The sequence below is a fragment of the Chaetodon trifascialis genome, chromosome 5 (assembly GCF_039877785.1).
Source record: "Chaetodon trifascialis isolate fChaTrf1 chromosome 5, fChaTrf1.hap1, whole genome shotgun sequence".
In the NCBI taxonomy this organism is placed as follows: domain Eukaryota; kingdom Metazoa; phylum Chordata; class Actinopteri; order Chaetodontiformes; family Chaetodontidae; genus Chaetodon; species Chaetodon trifascialis.
In genome coordinates this window covers 12,205,953-12,224,948 of record NC_092060.1, presented here as the reverse complement: position 1 = coordinate 12,224,948, position 18,996 = coordinate 12,205,953, and the positions used below count along the sequence as shown (strand labels likewise).

At 43.4% G+C, this 18,996-nt stretch overlaps 2 protein-coding genes across 2 annotated transcripts in view; one reads left to right on the top strand and one right to left on the bottom strand.

Moving 5' to 3' along the window:
• Nucleotides 1-392: 392 nt before the first annotated feature.
• On the bottom strand, nucleotides 393-5,416 carry rpl26 (ribosomal protein L26). The gene is made up of 5 exons (XM_070962149.1): nucleotides 5,371-5,416; nucleotides 4,174-4,275; nucleotides 3,264-3,435; nucleotides 3,032-3,172; nucleotides 393-563 (listed from the first exon to the last, which is right to left on the bottom strand). The coding sequence occupies exons 3-5, from the start codon at nucleotides 3,429-3,431 to the stop codon at nucleotides 435-437; spliced, it is 438 nt and encodes a 145-aa protein (XP_070818250.1). The 5' UTR covers nucleotides 3,432-3,435; nucleotides 4,174-4,275; nucleotides 5,371-5,416; the 3' UTR covers nucleotides 393-434.
• ppp2r2ba (protein phosphatase 2, regulatory subunit B, beta a) overlaps nucleotides 5,009-18,996 on the top strand; it is a 43,310-nt gene continuing 29,322 nt past the window's right edge. Inside the window, exon 1 of the mRNA XM_070962147.1 lies at nucleotides 5,009-5,419. Coding sequence (XP_070818248.1) covers nucleotides 5,341-5,419 — 79 coding nt within the window. The 5' untranslated portion in view covers nucleotides 5,009-5,340. The remainder of the gene's footprint in view (nucleotides 5,420-18,996) is intronic.

Here is an 18,996-nt window from a genome sequence, read left to right as displayed (position 1 = left end):
TGAGCCCATACACCTCTATATTCTGCAGCCTGCCCACCTCAAACAGAAGACCAGAACTTTATCAGGATCCAAAATTCATTTCTCTGGAGGCCAAACTAATGTTCAAGTTCTGAATAAAAAACAGCAATTTCATACACCTCAGGCTGCAGCAAGACACACTAAGTACAGGAATAAAAAGTAGTGCACCCCAGTGTTTGTGGGATCTGTACAGACCAATCACAATGACTCAAGTTCCTTCCTTTGACAGCTGATGCCCAGTTCAGTGTCTTTGCGTTAAGACGACTTTAAACAAGATAAGCATGTTTTAAATAGAAATTCCGTGACTGACAAATACATTAAGGATGCAAAGAAAAAATACCTCCACCTCCACAATTAAAACATGACAGACAAAGTACGGTCCATTTACACAGTTTATTGATAGCAAAAGATTATTTTCACTCCTGCATCTTCTCAATGGTCTCCTCCTTGTATTTGCCCTTCTCCTTTCCATCAGCGCGAGACTTGGCCTTGCGCTCCAGGATCTTCTTGCGGTCCTTGTCCAGCTTTAGCCTGGTGATGACCACCTGCAAAAGAAAAAAAAATGAGTTTGTAAACAAGTCATGAAACGTCTCAATGACAGCGGATAAGCCATTCCTCTTCTTTATATCTCAATAAAATAGCATTAAAAGGCACATCCACAACACATCTTTAATGTCTGACTAGCTGACAACCACTAAATACACAATGTAGACTCCATTTAAAAAAGAAAGGAAAAAAAACCTAAGTATTACATAATCTTCAGACCGTGGAATGAGTTACAAAGGCTTTACATGTGATAGTTGTTGAGCTTTGAGTCAATTATTTGCTCATGTTGTGCATGACACACTACAGAGCTCTTAATATGCGTTTCCAAGCATTACACATATTGTCAATGGAAAGTGACCCACTGCTCTCCAACTGTCTGAAACACCAATGAAGCAACCTTTTTCCCTGCAGATATTAAGGTGCAGCAACAAGTGCAAGTGTAATTAATAACAGCTACAATCCATTCAGGTGTGCCGATTCCTGGGCCCCGGGTGTTGCGCATACTGGCTATATGATATGGCTCACTTGAACGTTAAACAATGGAAACCCTCACTATCGCCATTTGATGCAGCCGTGCCTTCTGCTACGGCATGTCAAGTCTGTGAAAATGGACAACTAGCTGAGCCAAATACTCCACTACAATTATCAGAGCTGCAGTTTGCTTTGGCCAGCTCACGTGTATCTGTCAGAGCACAGCAAAATGCTGCTGTGTAGAGTTTGCTTTAATCATGTCTAGGTGACTGTCTGTTGATGGCTTATTCATAGCCTATTTACATCCTACAGCCCGATACTATTGAATTTGATAAATAGTAAATCTGCCAGCAGCACCACATACAGCACTGGGATGTAAGAAAATGTTTAACAAAAAAATGGTGGGGTTACAAAAACAAACAGCAACCTTGTGGAAAAGGGGAACAAACTGGAGGACTGACAGGTATCCTGCAGTGGGTTGAATGCTAAGATTGTCCCATGGCAATAGTTCATCTAACAGACCATTTCACAGCAGAAGGGTAAGGTTTCTGACTTGTTACTGAAGGAAAAGCACAGGTGTTAATAATAACAATGTCGGCTGCAGTCTGCTAAAGTGTACCAGTAAGCCAGGACATTGTGACAAGGAGTCTGAACAATCAATCAGAAATCTGAAGCAGATAAATGGATTTCAGCCACCATTAATTTCACTATTTACACCTGTGCTTTTCCTGCTGTGACATGTCAAAATGAGTTCCATGAAAAAGGCTTCTACAAAAGTAATACCTTAACCTATAAACTGTTTAGAACTTTGAGGAGATTTTAGTTGTTTGTGTAACAGTTCTTTGGTTTTGAGGCTATATTTTCAAATGTTGTAGTGAACTGCAGTAAACCAACCGTTTTAATTTTGTTAACCTTAACTTACATATAAGAATAAGGAAAAACTTAAAAACACCTTACAATAAAATGCAATTCAGGTAACACTAAACTAGAGCCTCAAAAGTAATCAGTATATCTTACAATGCTGTTTAAATCAACTGCATGACAATGTACAGGTGATTCCACGTATCTGTTCACTATGTTCAGCCCATCATTAACATGCATTCACTAGCTGTTCACTTTCCTTACTTTCATACTAATTTACAGAGACACAGAAACTTAAGTGATGGGAACAGTGGAAGACCTGTGCTTTACATTGCTTCCTGTCCATGATATGTTCAACAATAATCTTGTTAACTTGTCAATTCAAATAGGTTGAATTGTAGTTATTAATTAGTAATTACTTATTAGTAATTTGAGAACTACATCAATATTATTCTGCAGTTTCAAAAAACTCTGTTATTTTCAATCAAGTAAAATCGTTTTCGTGTATTTACTTTCAATCAGCCAAAGTTCTCACTGTCAAATCCACATAACACTTTCCTGTTTCTCACTGCCTTCAAAACACAGTCCGAAACTAAAGTGCATATTCACTGTAGCAAACAAATACAGTTCAGCACACCAAAAATACAAGCGCTCACATCTGGTTTATTTAATGGACCTATTGGTTTTCTTACCATCTTACTGTTTAAGAGAACGTCAGAGCCTCCAAAAAGTTCTTACATATAATGTATGTGGATATGGTGGATATATCAGACCTTCCCAAATGAACCCAGGCCAATAAAGCAACACCTCTGTCTACAGTCTCAAAGATCATCACAAAGCTGAATTAAGGAGAACAGGTATTCTATTTTCCTGGAAAATGTATTTATCTCTTAAGTTTGCACTTGACAGTTTGTATGACAACCTCACTTTCACTTCACATCAATGAGATGCCAAAAAGGCATAAAGACACATCTCAAGTGTGAGTCTTGACAGGTACACATGCAGCTTCTTAACATAGGTTTGCATCCACGGACCTCCCCAGTGTAACCTTTTTGAACAATATTATACTCTCATTCAATCCATTTTCCCCACTGAAACAGGCACAGCGATTTGAGGGTCTACACAACCGTCTCACCTTGCTGGGGTGGATGCCGACATGGACTGTGGTTCCGTTGGCCTTCTCTCTCTGCACACGCTCAATGTAGATGACGTACTTCTTCCTGTAGACCTGCACCACTTTGCCAATCTGCTGGCCTTTGTAGTGTCCACGGACAACCTGTTTGGAAGCAGCACAAGCAAATCAAGCAAACGTACAATACACTTGTCACGCTAATAATGACAGACTGTCAGCAATCCAACTACAATACCTGAACTTCGTCATCTTTGCGGATGGGCATGGACCTCACGTTGTACTTCTGGCGGAGCTCCTTGGACAGGGGGGAAGACATGATCTTCCTCCTGATGTGTGAGGGGGCATTGAAATGCCTCTTTCGGTTCTTGCGGCGGGAGGATGTTACAAATGGATTCAGCTTCATGATGCTGTGTGCAAACAAGGCGTACAAGTTATTCACATATCAGCTGCATTCACATGCTAGAAGAGCTGTAGGTATTTGTCAAATATTATTCTCTGAAGTACCGAAAACATGAATCCTGCAGTTTCAAAGAAAGGGCACGCAAGTTACCAAATGAATGCGGATACTCTGGAAGCGTCGGCATCAACTTAAGTTAGAATAGTTTGCATTTCAGTTTCAGTGAACCACCTCCCCTGAAACACGATAAGTAACAATGTGCGACTAACACTGCATCTTTTTTTAAACACCTACGTTTACACCACTAGTGTAGCAACTTGCTAGCGAGGGTATGACAGGTCTTCAAAGCTGTATGCTAAGCTAGCATAATGACGCTACTGCGTTAGCATAATATAACAAACCGACTGCCGCAATTGTATTTCTGTACGAATATTAACTCAATGCTATTGACGAGGGAGCTACAGACTGAAATTAAAACACACTACCTGTAAGCGAAGCCGAAAATTAATCGCTAGCACCAGAAATCAAGCACATTCAGTAGCAGACATGCGGATACCGATCGACTGAACGGGGACCAAACCCTGAGATTGTAATGAATAATCTATCATCAACATGGTTTCAATATTGGCCGTCATTTGATTGTGACAAGGTTTACGATGTGTTTAGACTGTTAAGGGCATACACAGCGACGTCAAAGGGAGGATGGATGGTGATAACTTTTGTGAAATTATCTGCCAAGAATTCTTACCCTGCCGTTTGCTCCTGTATGGCCGGCGGAAAAGAGACTCACATAGTACTTCCGCTGGCATTAGTTCACACTCAAGTCTCGCGAGATGTCCACTGAAATAACCTTAAAAGCGCAAATAAACATTTATCACAGTAAATATATAACAGGAACAGTAACATTTAGTCATATTATCTCTTTTAACACTGCTGTGTGAAGTTATAGTAGTTCAATTCGACGTATGGGCCGATTTCTAAAGCGTTTAGTTCATTTTGACTGTACTTTTTATGGTCTTGTATTATTGCAAGTTAAAGTTCATAAACATGAATTTTACGAATCTCATAACAAATAAATCACAACGTAACTGATTTTGTCACTGGCTTTATTATTAGTATTATTATTTTGCTACGTTTTATTTGCAGTCCATATGAAATATTGCCACAAGATGGCGCCAAACCCAATTATTCAATAACCTGGTCAGCAGTTGGAAACAACTTTTCTCTATGATTCATCAAGTTTTGGCCTATGTTCATCTCACACTATGCGATTGTAATTTTCCTACTGCTTATCAAAACGAATTAACACTGGTCACGTAATAAAACACAAATATAACGGCATAACGTGGTGATAGCCTACCAAAAAATATGCAAATTGCAGCTAGGCTTTTATAAATGCTTCAGACTCATATTAGAATATTGTGGGAACAACATCATCTCCATAATCAGCTATAATGCTCTTCTTACTCCAATAACCTGGCAAACTATCACGAGGGGAGGGGGTGGGGGTGTTTACACCGGCAGACCACACATACATTGACCTCCCATCTGAAAGAACAGAGGCGACCCGCTGTCCTGCTGTCACTCAAACAACTACACACACACGGAGGGAACTACCGACACGGAAGCGGGGGCACGCTGACACCGTGCGCTGTTTGCTCCTCGAGCGGCGCGCAGCTTCACCGGAGCCTGCTGCCTGCTGCCTGCCTGCCTGCCTGCGCTGTCTGCTTGCGAAAAGTGATGCTGTCATAGCCCCCTGCGCCGCGGACAGAGAGCCTCTTCCCCTCCCGCACCCTCACCGCCTCCCCCTTCACCCCCTCAACGGTTCCTCTCTGGCTGGCTGTCGCGGCGGCAGTGCGGATGTGGAGCCCGCAACGCAACGCTCTTCACCCGTCGGCAAGCATAGGAGAAGAAGATGAAATGTTTTTCCCGTTATCTCCCGTACCTTTTCCGCCCTCCGAGCACCATCCTCTCCTCCACTTGCCACACCGAAGGTAGGGTGGGACGCCGAGGGGGGCTGTCAAGGGCTGTGAGTTGCTTACTTTGAGCGTGTGACATGAATGTTTAGGCTGCCGCTCTGTCCCTGACACATACACTGTTCATGTGTGCAGAAGTTAAGGTTGTCCAGTTGTAGGGCTACTAACCCGCTGCAGATTTGACACTGTGCGTGAAGTTGTTGGAGCCATTCTTAAAAATAGAGATGGGGAAGATGTAAAGATCACTGACGCAAATGACTTCGAGGATTTTTTCTTCTTATGTGTGTGATTGTGCGTCTGGTGTAAAGAGTAGCAGCCCCCGTTACACTCATTTTGCTTTCCTCGAAGCTTGAGCTGTCAACACACAGGCATATAGCATGACAAGAGAGACAGTTTGTTGAGTTGCATGACAAGTATCTTTCATTGCCCCTTAGTATTGGTTCTCTCATTCATGTCACCCTGTCACACTTAGCTTAGTTAACCCTTAGACGACATGCATGGCAGGAGGCCTTTCTGAGACACCATCACTATCATTCCTACCGTTCACTCAGTTCAGAGGGTGGCATTTCCTAACATGCCAAAACATTTGCCAAGCAATACAGCCAGTCTGTACAGAGTTAGAGCCCTGGAGTTGTGCGGAGTCAAAATCTTGAACTGAGTGAATTGACCTCAGCCATGATAGCAATAAATGAGTTCATAAAAGCTGGGCGATTCATCCTGCTGATTGTGCTGTCAGATGGGGCAGCCCAAGAGGGTCTGAGTGTTTGTATAACCAGCCATTTACTAGGTCATAATGTGGAGACTGAGCCACTGCATTATTTAGCTTTGCATGGTTGCCCTCTTTCCTGTGCGCGCTCTGCCCTCAGCCCTCAGCCCTCTGGCACAGGATGGAAGATTGTGTGGTACAGGCTACAGTGCAGTATGTGGTGGTCAAAGCCAGGGCCCTTCGCAGCCTGTAGAGCTGACCTATATACTGTATATATTCAGTAAGAAAAGGAGGTAGACCTGAAGGGTATCTATGCATGCTCGCTCACCAGCTCACTCATGTGTTCTTCTGCTCCATCACATCCATTACATTTCCCCTTTTCAAAGTTTAATCCATGTCCTCCCTTTCACTATCCTTCTGAGCAATTTTACATTGATTTGTAGGATGAAATTACTCTAGAGGGTTGAAGAGTGGACTTTTATTTACTGGCAAAATGTTGAATACAGTATACAAAAGATATCAGATAAACAAACAACAGAGAGGATACATTCTAAATGGCTGTGTTCTATGTATCTACACAGTACAATAAAAATAATGATTCCTGTGTCAGACAAAAAGTATGTGTTATCTTCACGACAGCTGAGCGAACTCCACCCAGTGAGGAGGAAAGAGGGATGTGGTTGAAAATCCTTGAAAACATGAGTGGTGAAGCAAAGCTTCATTGTCAAAGCACTGTTTTAAAGGCCAAAATCCTTTATGCCCAAGCAGATTCTTGTTCATGACTGTGCTTTATGTTTTTCCAGTTTAACAGGTGCTTGTGCTGTGTTGAAATGTGATGTTTGAACAATTCATACATACACTGTATACTGCCTGTTTTCTGTACATATACAGCCAACAAGATTTTTTTGCCATATGAAACGTAAAGATATGATCGTCTAAGTCATAAACGTGAGCTCCTAAATTGAAGAGGTGAGGTCAACAAAAAGCATCTTTCACTCCCACTCTCTTACATATCTCCGACTCCCTCTGCCTGAGATAAGGGAGTTGTATAATAGAGGAAATGATAGATCAGTAATCGTGGAGCTGCGCTGCTCAGCCACAGTAATATGATATACGATCCTGCGTTGCTCTCTGTGGGGAGAAATGTGAAACAGTTGTATGCAGAAAGCAAGTGAGAGAGGTTGAATCTCATGTGCTGGAGGCCAGTGGGGTGTGATGACACAGCAGATGACCTTGGAAGTATGATGTGTAAAAATGACATGGGCCGCCTCGTCTGCAGGCTGTCTACTGTGTGCATATGTGTTTAAAAAAGTCAGTGAAAAGTGTTTGTGCACAAAGCAATGTGTGCACGCGTGCGACCGCGTCACACGGAAGCTCGTGCCTCACTGTTTGTTTACGCCTGTGTTTGTTCTTCCTGCTGTGACCTTGTTACCGTGGTTTGCCTTTCCATTAGCCCTGCTGGTCTTGAGGAGGCTGGTGGGTTCACCGCTGTAGTCCTTCCTCTTCCTCTCAGACCTTCCTTCCCTCCCTCCCTCCCTCCTTCCCTCCCTCCCTCCCTCTCTCCCTCCCTCTCCTCAACATCTCCCAGCATTCACGTCCGCTCCAGCTGAGCAGAGTTCACCCCAGGGAAGATGAGTGTGCAGTTACCATGTTAGTGGAAAATATATTATATAAGCCCTGCACTGGACCTTATTGTGTGTGTGTGTGTGTGTGTGTGTGTGTGTGTGTGTGTGTGTGTGTGTGTGTGTTCTATTTGTTTATCTGGGACATTGTGGAGAGCAGTGTGCCAGCATCGCTTGGATTCACCTGGGTCCAGTCTCTGAGGAATACACAGCCAGCTTTTGACTGCCTGTGTCTTTTAAATGTGTGTGTGTGTGTGTGTGTGTGTGTGTGTGTGTGTGTGTGTGTGTGTGTGTGTGTGTGTGCGTGTGTGTTGTCTCAGTGTGGCTTTTATCTTTTCTTTTCTCCTCTTTTTCCCCTGGTGTTCTCCTTTTCCCTTTTCACATCAGTCTGTCAGTTCTGGTGTGATGGATTAAGTCTTAAAGGTTTCTGATGAGTCTATTTGTATGAGTGTCTCCCTTCTGCTGTCCTGTGTTTGAGTCAGGGAAAAAATGCACGTCCCCAAGTGACACCTCGCCACATCTCATGCTGCCATCAATCAACGCAGCCGGTCCTGCCTCGGCTTCCTCCTCTTCCTCCTTCTAGTCGCTGTAGTGTCTGAGAGCAACTCTGTGATACATTATTTGTTAAAGGGTGACAGAAAAAAGCAGAATGGAGTAATGAATATTTAAGATTAGATCTGCAACATGAAAGTCTTTGTGACTAATGACTATAGTTGACATTTGTCATGTCTTGTGGTGTGTGTGTGTGTGTATTTGTATATGTGTGTGTCTGTGCACTTTGCATTTTTGCTCGGCTGTTTTATTTATAAGGAGAGCAGTGAGCTCGTCATGGCAGTGCCAGAGGGGGGCTTCTGTCGGCATTTTGACAAAGCATGACACCGAGTTGGAGTTTTGTTGGTGAGGAGCACAGCGTATGCTGGTGTGTGTGTGTGTGTGTGTGTGTGTGTGTGTGTGTGTGTGTGTGTGTGTGTGTGTGTGTGTGCGTTATCATACGTCCCGTTGTGTTGTTTTTATCCTGACAGACACCCACTTCACAGCTCAGAACACACTCCTCGTAGTCATGCCGTCCTTGCATGCCGCGGGGGACAAACACCCTACATAAATACGCACACATAAGGCAGCCACACACTCGTACACGTGACTGCTCTGTTTCAGTTTGGTCAGCTTTTCTGTTCGGAGGAGAGCAGGCAACAAAGGGCTTCTAAAAAGAGGTACCAGAAAGAAGAAGGAGGAAGATGAGAAGAAGTGATAGTTCCTGTAAACCACATGTCACCTGGTCCAGCCCTCTATGTCCATGAGCAGCTATTGCTTTATACTCACCGCTCTGACAAGCACACTAACATGTTGAGACAGGGGAAAGGCCTTAAAGGGGGAGGCCACTCTCGTGATTGTATTGCACTGTGAAGTTGGTGCACTTGTGAGAAAGAGATTAATAAAGTGACACAGCAGAGATATCCTGACTCCAAAAACACTGGGCCCTACATTTCCCACAATGCACCCAAATCACATCTTTTGTCAGACCCTGCTGAGTAGATGTCCACGTCCTTTGAATTCAACGGCAGAGATTTGTAGCACAGGTTTCCTGTTAAAAGTGCCCAAGATGAGATAACCCTGATGACATCACTGTGACATCATGATCGTCAGACTTAGGAAAGCTCCCCCAGAGGATGGTTTTCACGGGCTCCTCATGACGAGTAAACTGAACTTCATGTGTAAGTTTGGTAGAGCTGAATACACACGCACGAGCTCATGTGACAGCAAACATGTGCTCTGCTGAAGTGCCCCAGAGCAAAACGCTTTCATGCCTACCTGCTTCAGGTTCCCTTCTGCAGCAGGCTTTGTTGTGTACTCGTAAGAAAAGAGAATTTCCCCTCACGAAAAAAATTACAATGACTGCAAAAGAGATTTGTTTCTGTTTTTAGAAAGGATTGATTGAAGCGGATTTATTTTGATGTTTATTTTTGAGTGACATTTCTTTTGGCTTTTTTTCCCCCTAAAATCTATTTCTGTTTGCAGGGATGGAGCCACAGAAACCATTTTGGTTCTTCTGCATACATGTAGCTTTAATATAAACTAAACCACGTTGTTCTTGCAATGCAGTAAAGTTTAAAGCTCTGCTAATCAGTGATTTCATATTCACATCAGGTCAAATAATTACATTGTGTGAAAGGTGTTGCTTGCAGTGATGAACCCACAAATAGTAACCACATAGCTCTACCCCGAGCTCAGTGGAACATCTTTCAGTTAATTGTTTTGTTTTTCAGCCGGCAACTTCACTCTTAAGTTTCCCCTTCGCTGCTCTCATCAGCGCCGTTTCCAGCTGCAGCAGGCAGCTGTCTGATGAACCCGCTGTATGGCACCTGCCCAGCACCAAACAACAGACACACAAAGTCAGCAACAAGCTGGGAGCCATAGCTGAGCATTTATTAGCTGAACAGCCAGATATTTGTCTCATGCTAATGCTGCTCCATGCCTGCTGCTTTTGGAAATAGGCAACTGTTTGTGAACAGCTCTGCCATATCAACTTTATAATGTGGTGTGTTGTGTTTACAGCTTGTTACGATGCAGCAAAGCGGTCAAAACATAATTTATTTTAGGTTTAAATGACCGTATTGGTGTTTTTTTGTGTCTGTGTGTGTGATGCTAAGTGATGCACTAATCCAATGAAGTGGATTGGTATTGGTGCTAATATTGACCTCTTTAATGGATAATTTATCAGTCAGATGTGACCTATCCAGTCCCCATTGAATAGTGTTTTTTACAAACAAAACAATTTTAAAAACCTTACACAACATCCATCCATCCATCCATTTTCTATACTGCCTATCCCTTTCGGGGTTCTGGGGGGCTGGAGCCTATCCCAGCTTCACCTTACACAACAACCTAATTTAAATTTTCATGACCCTGAAAAGAATGTTGGTACATGATGCAGGTGAACCTGTGTGGGCATCATGATCTAGCTGTAGCAGTGACTGCCTCTGTTGATCAGGGTGTGTGTGTGTGTGTGTGTGTGTGTGTGTGTGTGTGTGTGTGTGGTGGGACTTATTATGGCCTGGTGGTGAAGATCCTTACAAGCATGTGAAAAGCAGCAGGTAGAGACTACATGTGCATTGCATCAGACATTTGCAATACATGGTGTGCAATACAGTGTGTACCCTCCTGGGGCTAACAGGGAGAGTTAGCCGTCACGTGGAGTGCAATGGGAAGCGGCCAGTCCAAAATGGAGCAAAAAGGAGAGGGACGCAAGCAGCATCACCATGTGACAGTGACGCAAGAAAAGGTGACAGAATGAAGTGCATACCTATGTACAACAAATATCTTCATATTGTAATGATATGAAGGGAAACAAATGGCTGCCTAAAGGGAAGAGAGTCAACATAAAAAATGATGGTATGCTTTGGAAAATGGTGAACAGCAATGTAAAATACAGACGACATGTAGTTAGAGGGATAAAGCATGTCCTTTGAATCCCACTCGCTGGATCTCAGGAGCGTGTGGGAACTGAACGGTGAGACGAAAACACCGTAACACACCGGGCTCTTTCTCACACAGCACTCATCTGCAGTCTCACTTTACCACAAACACTTCCTGCTAGGTCTCCACAGTAAGTCGACATGAAAACAAGGAAAGAAGCGAGCAATTACAGTATCACTGAAACTCCCTTCACTCCCACAGCCTCACAGGAGGTAGCATATCATTACAGCAAACACAGTGACGTAAGTCTCATTCTCTCCTGTCTTTATCGCCGTTTTACGATGTGGAGAGCAACCGTAAATGTTTCACCTCTGGCCTGTAACCTGATGTGAGCCCCAGTGTTCGGACACCTTGTGTTATGCAGCATCGACTATGCCTCTGTTGGGAGCTGTAGAGCCAGACAAAGAGGCTCCTTATCGAGCTGGACTGCCGGGCCTTTGCTCTGGCTGGCAGGCTGCAGCAGAGACAGAGACTGCTATTGGGTTTGAGGTATATATAGAACATCAGGATGGGCTTCCTCTTTCTCTCCCTCTCCCTCTCCGCCCATCTGTCTCTGTGGTTTTATAAAGGGTCCTGACGAGTTGAGTGAGAGAGGTTTGTGCTGCTGCAAAAAAATCCATTCATTAAATCCTGAAGTCTGGCAAAGTTTGTGTTTCGTGTGTACAGCAACTGACTGAATATTATTTAAAGATATTTTTAGATGTAGTGAACCAACAATGGTTTGATGGCTCTCTTTGTGTATTTAGAAAAATCAGCTTATATTAATCCCTTTTCTTTTTTTGTTTTTCCTATAAAACGATCAAAGTTAGATTTACGAAGACATAAGATTGTTAACACGAAGGCATAACGAGTGCTCAGCATACCCAGGTGACACACGTGGATAAAAAGCTTTTCTTGTGTGCATCGCACCCTTTTTAGGTTGTGCGAATTTGGAAGAATAGACTGGCTTGGATGAAACTTTAATGAGGTTGTGCAGCAGCAGAGAGGAGGATATGCTTTACAGTTGATAAGATGAACAAATGGTGCTGGAGATAATAAAACAAAGCGTTACAGCAACTTTACACATTTTAAATAATGCAGCAGAAGGGAAGGAAATCAGATTTTTAGTTTTAGGCAGGTGGAAGTGTGTGTGTTGCATCTGTATTTAAATTATAATGTATACTGGGAGAACAGAAATACAGAAGGGTCCAGTAGAATAATGATTATGAACCAGATGTACACTTATAGCAAGCAGCTGTTTTCAGTGAAAAAGCTCAAAAACAAAGCTACCTGCTCATCAGGGACGAAGTTATTGACTAGCTGGGGAACATGGTGAAGCATTTAGCAGCTAAAGAGCTAAATATACCCTTCAGGAGTCAGTGAAGACCGAAACGAGCTCTAAGGGGAGTGAATATTTGATTCACCAGCTGGCCAGAAATGCGACCCCGAATGAATGTTGATGTCGCTGCTGAATGTGTAAATAAACAGCTGTTTGCCAACAACTTCATTATTTGTTTGTTCTCAGCTTGTTTCCACTCGCATCCAAGTGGCCAAAAATATCAGTTATCACAGCTGAAATAACATGCAATTTAAAGTCAATGCAAATGAAGACATTTGGAACATGATGCTTGGTGCCGTTTCAGGCGTAGGCGTACCTGAGCTCATCTGACAGGGCTGTGGGGGGAAGTAAAAGCTCAAGAGGGAAGTGGGAGGAAGTTGTCCCACAACACTTTTTGGGTATGAAAATGAATGAGTAGCACTTCCTCCGTAAGTGAAAACTGTGGTTGTACTGGGCAGGTCCCAAATGCAAAACTTGTGTGAATGTTGTGATTATGATTTGGTTATATTTTTTGTACTAATTACACCCATATCCACACATACCCATGTACAAGAGTCCAGGAAGTCAAAGGTTGTGACTGGAAGTGAGACATAACAGTGTCATGTGTCTTCAGGACAGTGGAGAAACAGATTTACAAGGCCAGAGTCGCTACTGGGGGTTTATCTCAGTAGAAACCCAACCATACCCACAGGAACAATGGCTGCCATCCAATTAGATCAGGCTTTAGGTTCCCTTTTATAGTTTCCCAGCATAGTTTTTCAATATCCCTCTGAAAATAGCCGAGTCATCACAGTCCTGTTTGCACAGAATAACCTGCGTAATGGGGTCGATATGGAGAGGAGATCTGACCAAAACATAGTCTGGAGCAGAGCTGGCTATAGATAGAAAGCTGATTGTTGTGTTTTCTGCCAGTCAGCACCATGGACAGAGTACAGTGGTCACGAGATAGACAGAGAGATAGAGAGAGCGGTGCTACATCACTCCTCAAGCCGAACTGTAGTGAAGGCTTTTTCTGTTCTTGTCTGAATGGTGTTCTACACATAAGACATGGCAGTGGATAAATAATGTAGCCTAATGCTACTGTATGAGGCAGCAGACAGCAGCAGTACATGAAGTACCAGTCTGTCTTTCCTTTCTGTCTCTTTTTCTGCCACCCCACAGCCCCCACCCATACACACACACACTTACACCCGCACAAAGCATGAAACACACAACTCTCTGAATGGATGGATGGCACATGATGTCACATGATGAGTCATAAATTAGCAGACCAATTCTCTCTCTGTCTCTGTGTGCCTCAGTCTTTTTATATGTTTGTGTGTCTTTCAGACTTCTGATAGTCACAATTTGTGATGACAGCGTCTACGTGCAGCACATTTATGCTGCTTCACACTGGGAGACACACCTTATTTATAGCTATTATTGTTATGCAGGAAAGGAAGCTGGTTGAGGTCCCCTGTGTCAACCTTATTAGTCATCCACTGGGCCCATTCAAGCCAACATAATACTCTCTAAACTACTTAAACTACCCCCCCCCCCCCCCCATGAATTTGTATATAAATACAAATTCATGCAGTTTTAATCTTGTACATTCTTGCTTGAACTGAAAATATAGGTCTCACGTTGACATACACCATATTCAATCTTATGGCTATTTTTTGATAAAATGATGACTAGTTTCTGTTCTACAGCCTTTCCAGTCACATTAAGTTGCATCTCTGGATTAAGGAAATGGCAGTTATTTAATATCCTCTTAACTTGTGAAATCCATGCTACTGCATATATTTTGTCCAGATATATGGCACACAATCATACATGACTTGGCAGGGGGTATATTCTTTACAGGCAGAGACAGGAAAGAAGTCGGTCCCTTCACCAGTTTGGTCCGAACTGAAATGTCTCAACAGCTATTGGATAGAATGCCATGAGGCTTGGCGCAGACGTTCATGTTCCACTCAGTCCAAATTTTGTCCAGTTCTTTGATTTATGCCCAAATGCCTACAAAGCTAATGACATTCTCGTCATCTTGTGGTGTGCTTTGTATTTAGTGCTAATCACCAAATGATAACATGGTAACACGCTAAACTAAGATGGTGAACACACTAAACATCGTACATACTAAAATAGCATATTAGAGTTGTCATTCTGAACATGCAGACATGCTCAGCTCAGAACTCATGACACCTCAGAGCTGCTAGTAGACCTGTTAGCATTGTTTCATCTGTTTGAAAGATTTTTTTAATGTTTTGTCTGCAACCTTTTATTGTGCCATGTTTATATGACTATATATATATATATATACTTATTTTTATACTACTATATGTACTTTGTTTTTATACTACTATATATACATCACTTTTACAAGAATATACGTTCACATTTTTGTACAACTATATATATGTAATTTTATTAATTATTATTATGTAATTATATGTAACGCTTCAGTTTTATATTATCACATTATCACATTATCACAATGGACATCCATCCATTGTCTATACCCGACTATCCCTTTTCGGGGTTGCGGGGGGGGGGGGGGGGGGGGGTGCTGGAGCCTATCCAAGCTGTCAACGGGCCAGAGGCGGGCTACACCCTGACCCGGTCGCCAGTCGATCACAGGGCAACATATAAAAACAGACAACCATTCACGCTCACACTCACACCTAAGGACAATTTTAGAGTCACCAATCAACCTAATGAGCATGTTTTTGCTCTGTGGGAGGAAGCCAGAGCACCCAGAGAGAACCCACGCATGTACGGGAAGAACATGCAAACTTCACACAGAAAGGCCCTGCCCGACCCGGGGATCGAACCGGCGACCTTCTTGCTGTGCTGCTGTTCATTTTTATACTACTCTATATACTTCATCTACTATTTGTACTACATTTTCTGGCTGTATACCTCATTTTAATATACTACATGTTTATACCACAACCATTTCCCCCATTTGTTAGGGAGCAGGTCTTTTTTCTAACTGTATTGAATACTAAATATACCCAGAAGCTGTTGATGTTAATATTTTCAGAGTATTAAAGGTGTGCTCTGTATGGTTTAGTATTCAGAACCATGCTTCCAAGCTTTATTTAACTAAATTTGCACACAATTCATGCTTTTTTGCATTTTACAGACTGTGAGGATAAAAGCCTCGATATGTGACTTGCAAAAATTCGGTATTAATCACTCGAGTTTAACAACACAATGTAAATTAGAACATAACAGAGGACTTCTACAACAGCGGCTGACAGCTACCCGTAGTGTGATTAAGTATCCCACTGAAGACGACAAAATGCAGTGTTCCCTGGTTAGTTCACAGACGATCAGTGTTTTGATGTTTGCTCTCTTAGACACGGATGTGGAACAGTTTGTTGAAATCCTAAATTTGGGTGAGGAGCCCTGGTGACCATCTTTGTCTTACTGGGACTTAACCAGATTTGAAATCCCACCACTGAAACTGTTAAACATATTCTGGATTGACCTCTCCCTCTCGTCCAGTGGGATTACACAGACGTGACTGAATGAGAATCTGTAGGATCAACGTTGGTTATCTCATTTGTTCGACGTGTTCACATGCAGCCTCCCAGACTGATTTCAGTCAGAGGTCAAGGACTCAGAAAAGCAGCTAATCTGAAATATGTGTCATTATCCATTTTCCATCAACGTTAAACATTTACTACATCCATTAGATACTGAAAGCTGACAAAACATGATTACTCAGTACAATAACAGTTACATTTTCAACTCCACATTAAAGCTGTAGGCAGTTTATTTTTGTCATCATCTGACAAAAGTTCCACAATAACCTTTCAGTATATTGTAATTCAAGTGGTCTGAGAGAAAACTAGACTTCTGCACCTCCACTTGGCTCTGTTTTCAGGCTTTAGAAAAATCTAGCCTGCGACTGGAGATGTTGGCCAATCACAGGTCATTTCAGGCTGCTTTACAAAAGCAGGTGCACATTCACGTCCCTTCAGATAGTGAAAACTAAGTCTTGCATAGGCAGACCCATCTCCACACTCTGTTTTAGGGCTGTGCCAGTGCTCGCAAAAGTAAAAATGAAAGCCTCATTCAAAATCCTGCAGAAAAAACTGCAACTTGTGAAAAATTTCCAATACCTCTTTTTCCCCACAACAGTGTGTAATACAAAACGCACAGCTGCCTCTGAAGCCTGGGGCATCGTTGAGAAGACGAGGGACCGGGGTGTTGGCGAGGCCCCCGCGTGGAGAGCAGGCCCTACGAGGCACGAGGTTTCGCAGAGCAACTGACTGCTTCTGCTACCACTCAAACTTGTGGGTTTTGTGGGAGAGAGTTAGTGGAGTGATAGGAGGCAGCGGAGAGAGAGGTGGAAGGTTTTGCATTTTGTACATTCACTTGTTGCCTACTGCAGCTTTAACCTTTAAACAAGTGACTTTGCCGACCTCTCTAGCAGCAATAGAATCATTTTGAATTATGAGCTGATAAGATAAGTAGAGGTTTGTTCCCACTCTGTTATATCAAATAAGCTTTGTTCATTTTGTTCTCAACCTTGTGATTAGCTCACATTGATCTGACCTAATGGCTCTGTGACCCACACAGCATGAAATGTGTTTGGAGGCCTGGTGCGTGACAAAGTGTAAAAGCCTAAATTGAGTTTCGCACCAGCAGCCAATTTAAGACTTAGCAATGACTTACAGTAAATGTTTTTGAGGGCCATGACCTGACACGGGCAGCTTAATCTATCCTGAGAGGCATGACTTTTTTTTCCTGTTGTGCGTAATGACCTACACACTGCCTCATAGCAGGTATGCCCACAGAGACATTGTTCTGGTTTTGTAGTAGGCACCTCGCTAAAACTGTGCTTGGAAATAAAGTAGCTCTGGAGAGCAGTGGCATTACGGTGATTTAGGAGGCTGCAGACAGTGGGGTGTATTTCACTGAGCCCATCTGGCCTGTTTTTAAGTGTTGCTGAGTCTGAGAGAGGCGGTCAGGCGATGGAACAGAGAGGGTGATGGATGGGGTGATGGATGCAGGGGGAGGGGAGAAGATGAGAGTGCAGATTTGGGGGAGAAAAGAAGCTCTTTTCCGGCAGAGTTGAATCTCAGGCTTGGCTGCGGCACACTGCTCTGCCTGTTTTCATACCAAGCACTCAGCTCTGGCTCGTAACCAGCTTAAAAACGACCAATGCCTCTGAACCCCACAACCCACCCCTTTAACTGTCTTCTCTTTCCCTCCCTGACGTTTTGGCTCACCTCCGTCTCCCCCCCGTTCATCTTTCTGACTCTCATTCACTGCCTCCTTCCTTTGGCTCTCTCTTTCTGATTTTTCTTACCTTCACTCTTTTTCTCCACCCCTGGTGGGCCTTTTCTCTGGCCTTCCGGTAGTACAGAGGGGTGTGGGATAGGGCCAGGGCCTCCAGGTTTCCATAGTGACACTTTGTGTCCTGATGTCATTAGTATTGACGATGTGCAGCTAGGCCAAGCTGTCCTGGCACAGGGGCTGTTTACTGTTTACCCCAAACTTAAACCACTCACTAAAAGATGTGTGTGTGTGTCTTCGCATGTTTGTGTGTGGCATCAGAACTCAGTTTGCCCGATTGTGTCTATTTCACATGCAGATAGGGGTAACAGTGAATGAATAACAGGAAAAAAGTGGCCCGCTTGTGATTGTCTGATGAAGAAGCTCTGAGTGTGAAGCAGCGTTGTGCGGTTCCAGGAGCAGGATTTGCACCACGGGGAGCGCCTTGGCAAGGTGGAAGTAGCTCTATCACGAAGAAACATCCCCTCTGTCTGATTACTGAAGCGTGTCTGCAGAGCACAACTCCCAGCACCCTGATATATCTCACTCCTCGTTCTACTGGCTGCTTCGCTCGCCTGTCTGTCTGAGGACAAGGACGTCCCGTAGCTGCTTCCCTCAGAAACCTATGCATGTGTTTATCCACTCTCTTGTGTGCCCACATGTATGACCTCATGCATCTGTGGTGAATGCACGAATCATTGGGCTGCTCCCAGACTGCTCCCAATCTCTCACACATTGTTCAGCTCAGAGCTCTCCTGCAGGCCCTCAGCTGGCGGGTTGTGGCCTCTGCGTTGCCAGAGTAATTAGTTCTGCTTGGCGTCTTAGGCCAAAATATGGATCCCATATTGATGCTGTCACATCACATGGAGGGAGAGCGCACGCGGTACGATGCTCACTCAGGACACACGCACAAACATGAGCTTGTTTCTTCAAACATGAATGAATTCCTCTTTGAATCATCCCTTTGTAATCCCTCATGTATGATATAATGGCTAAAGGTTGTCTTGGGATGTGGAAAAAAGCACATCCTGTATTGATTGAAATACGAACTGAGTCTTGTCCTTACATACATACACACACACACACACACAGAGTTTATTTTTGGGATATTCGATTAGAGTCCAACCAATACCAGAGAGCAGATGCTGGATTGCAGCTGATATTTGTCCACCACAGATGCAGTAAATCAGTATTGTCTGGCGGA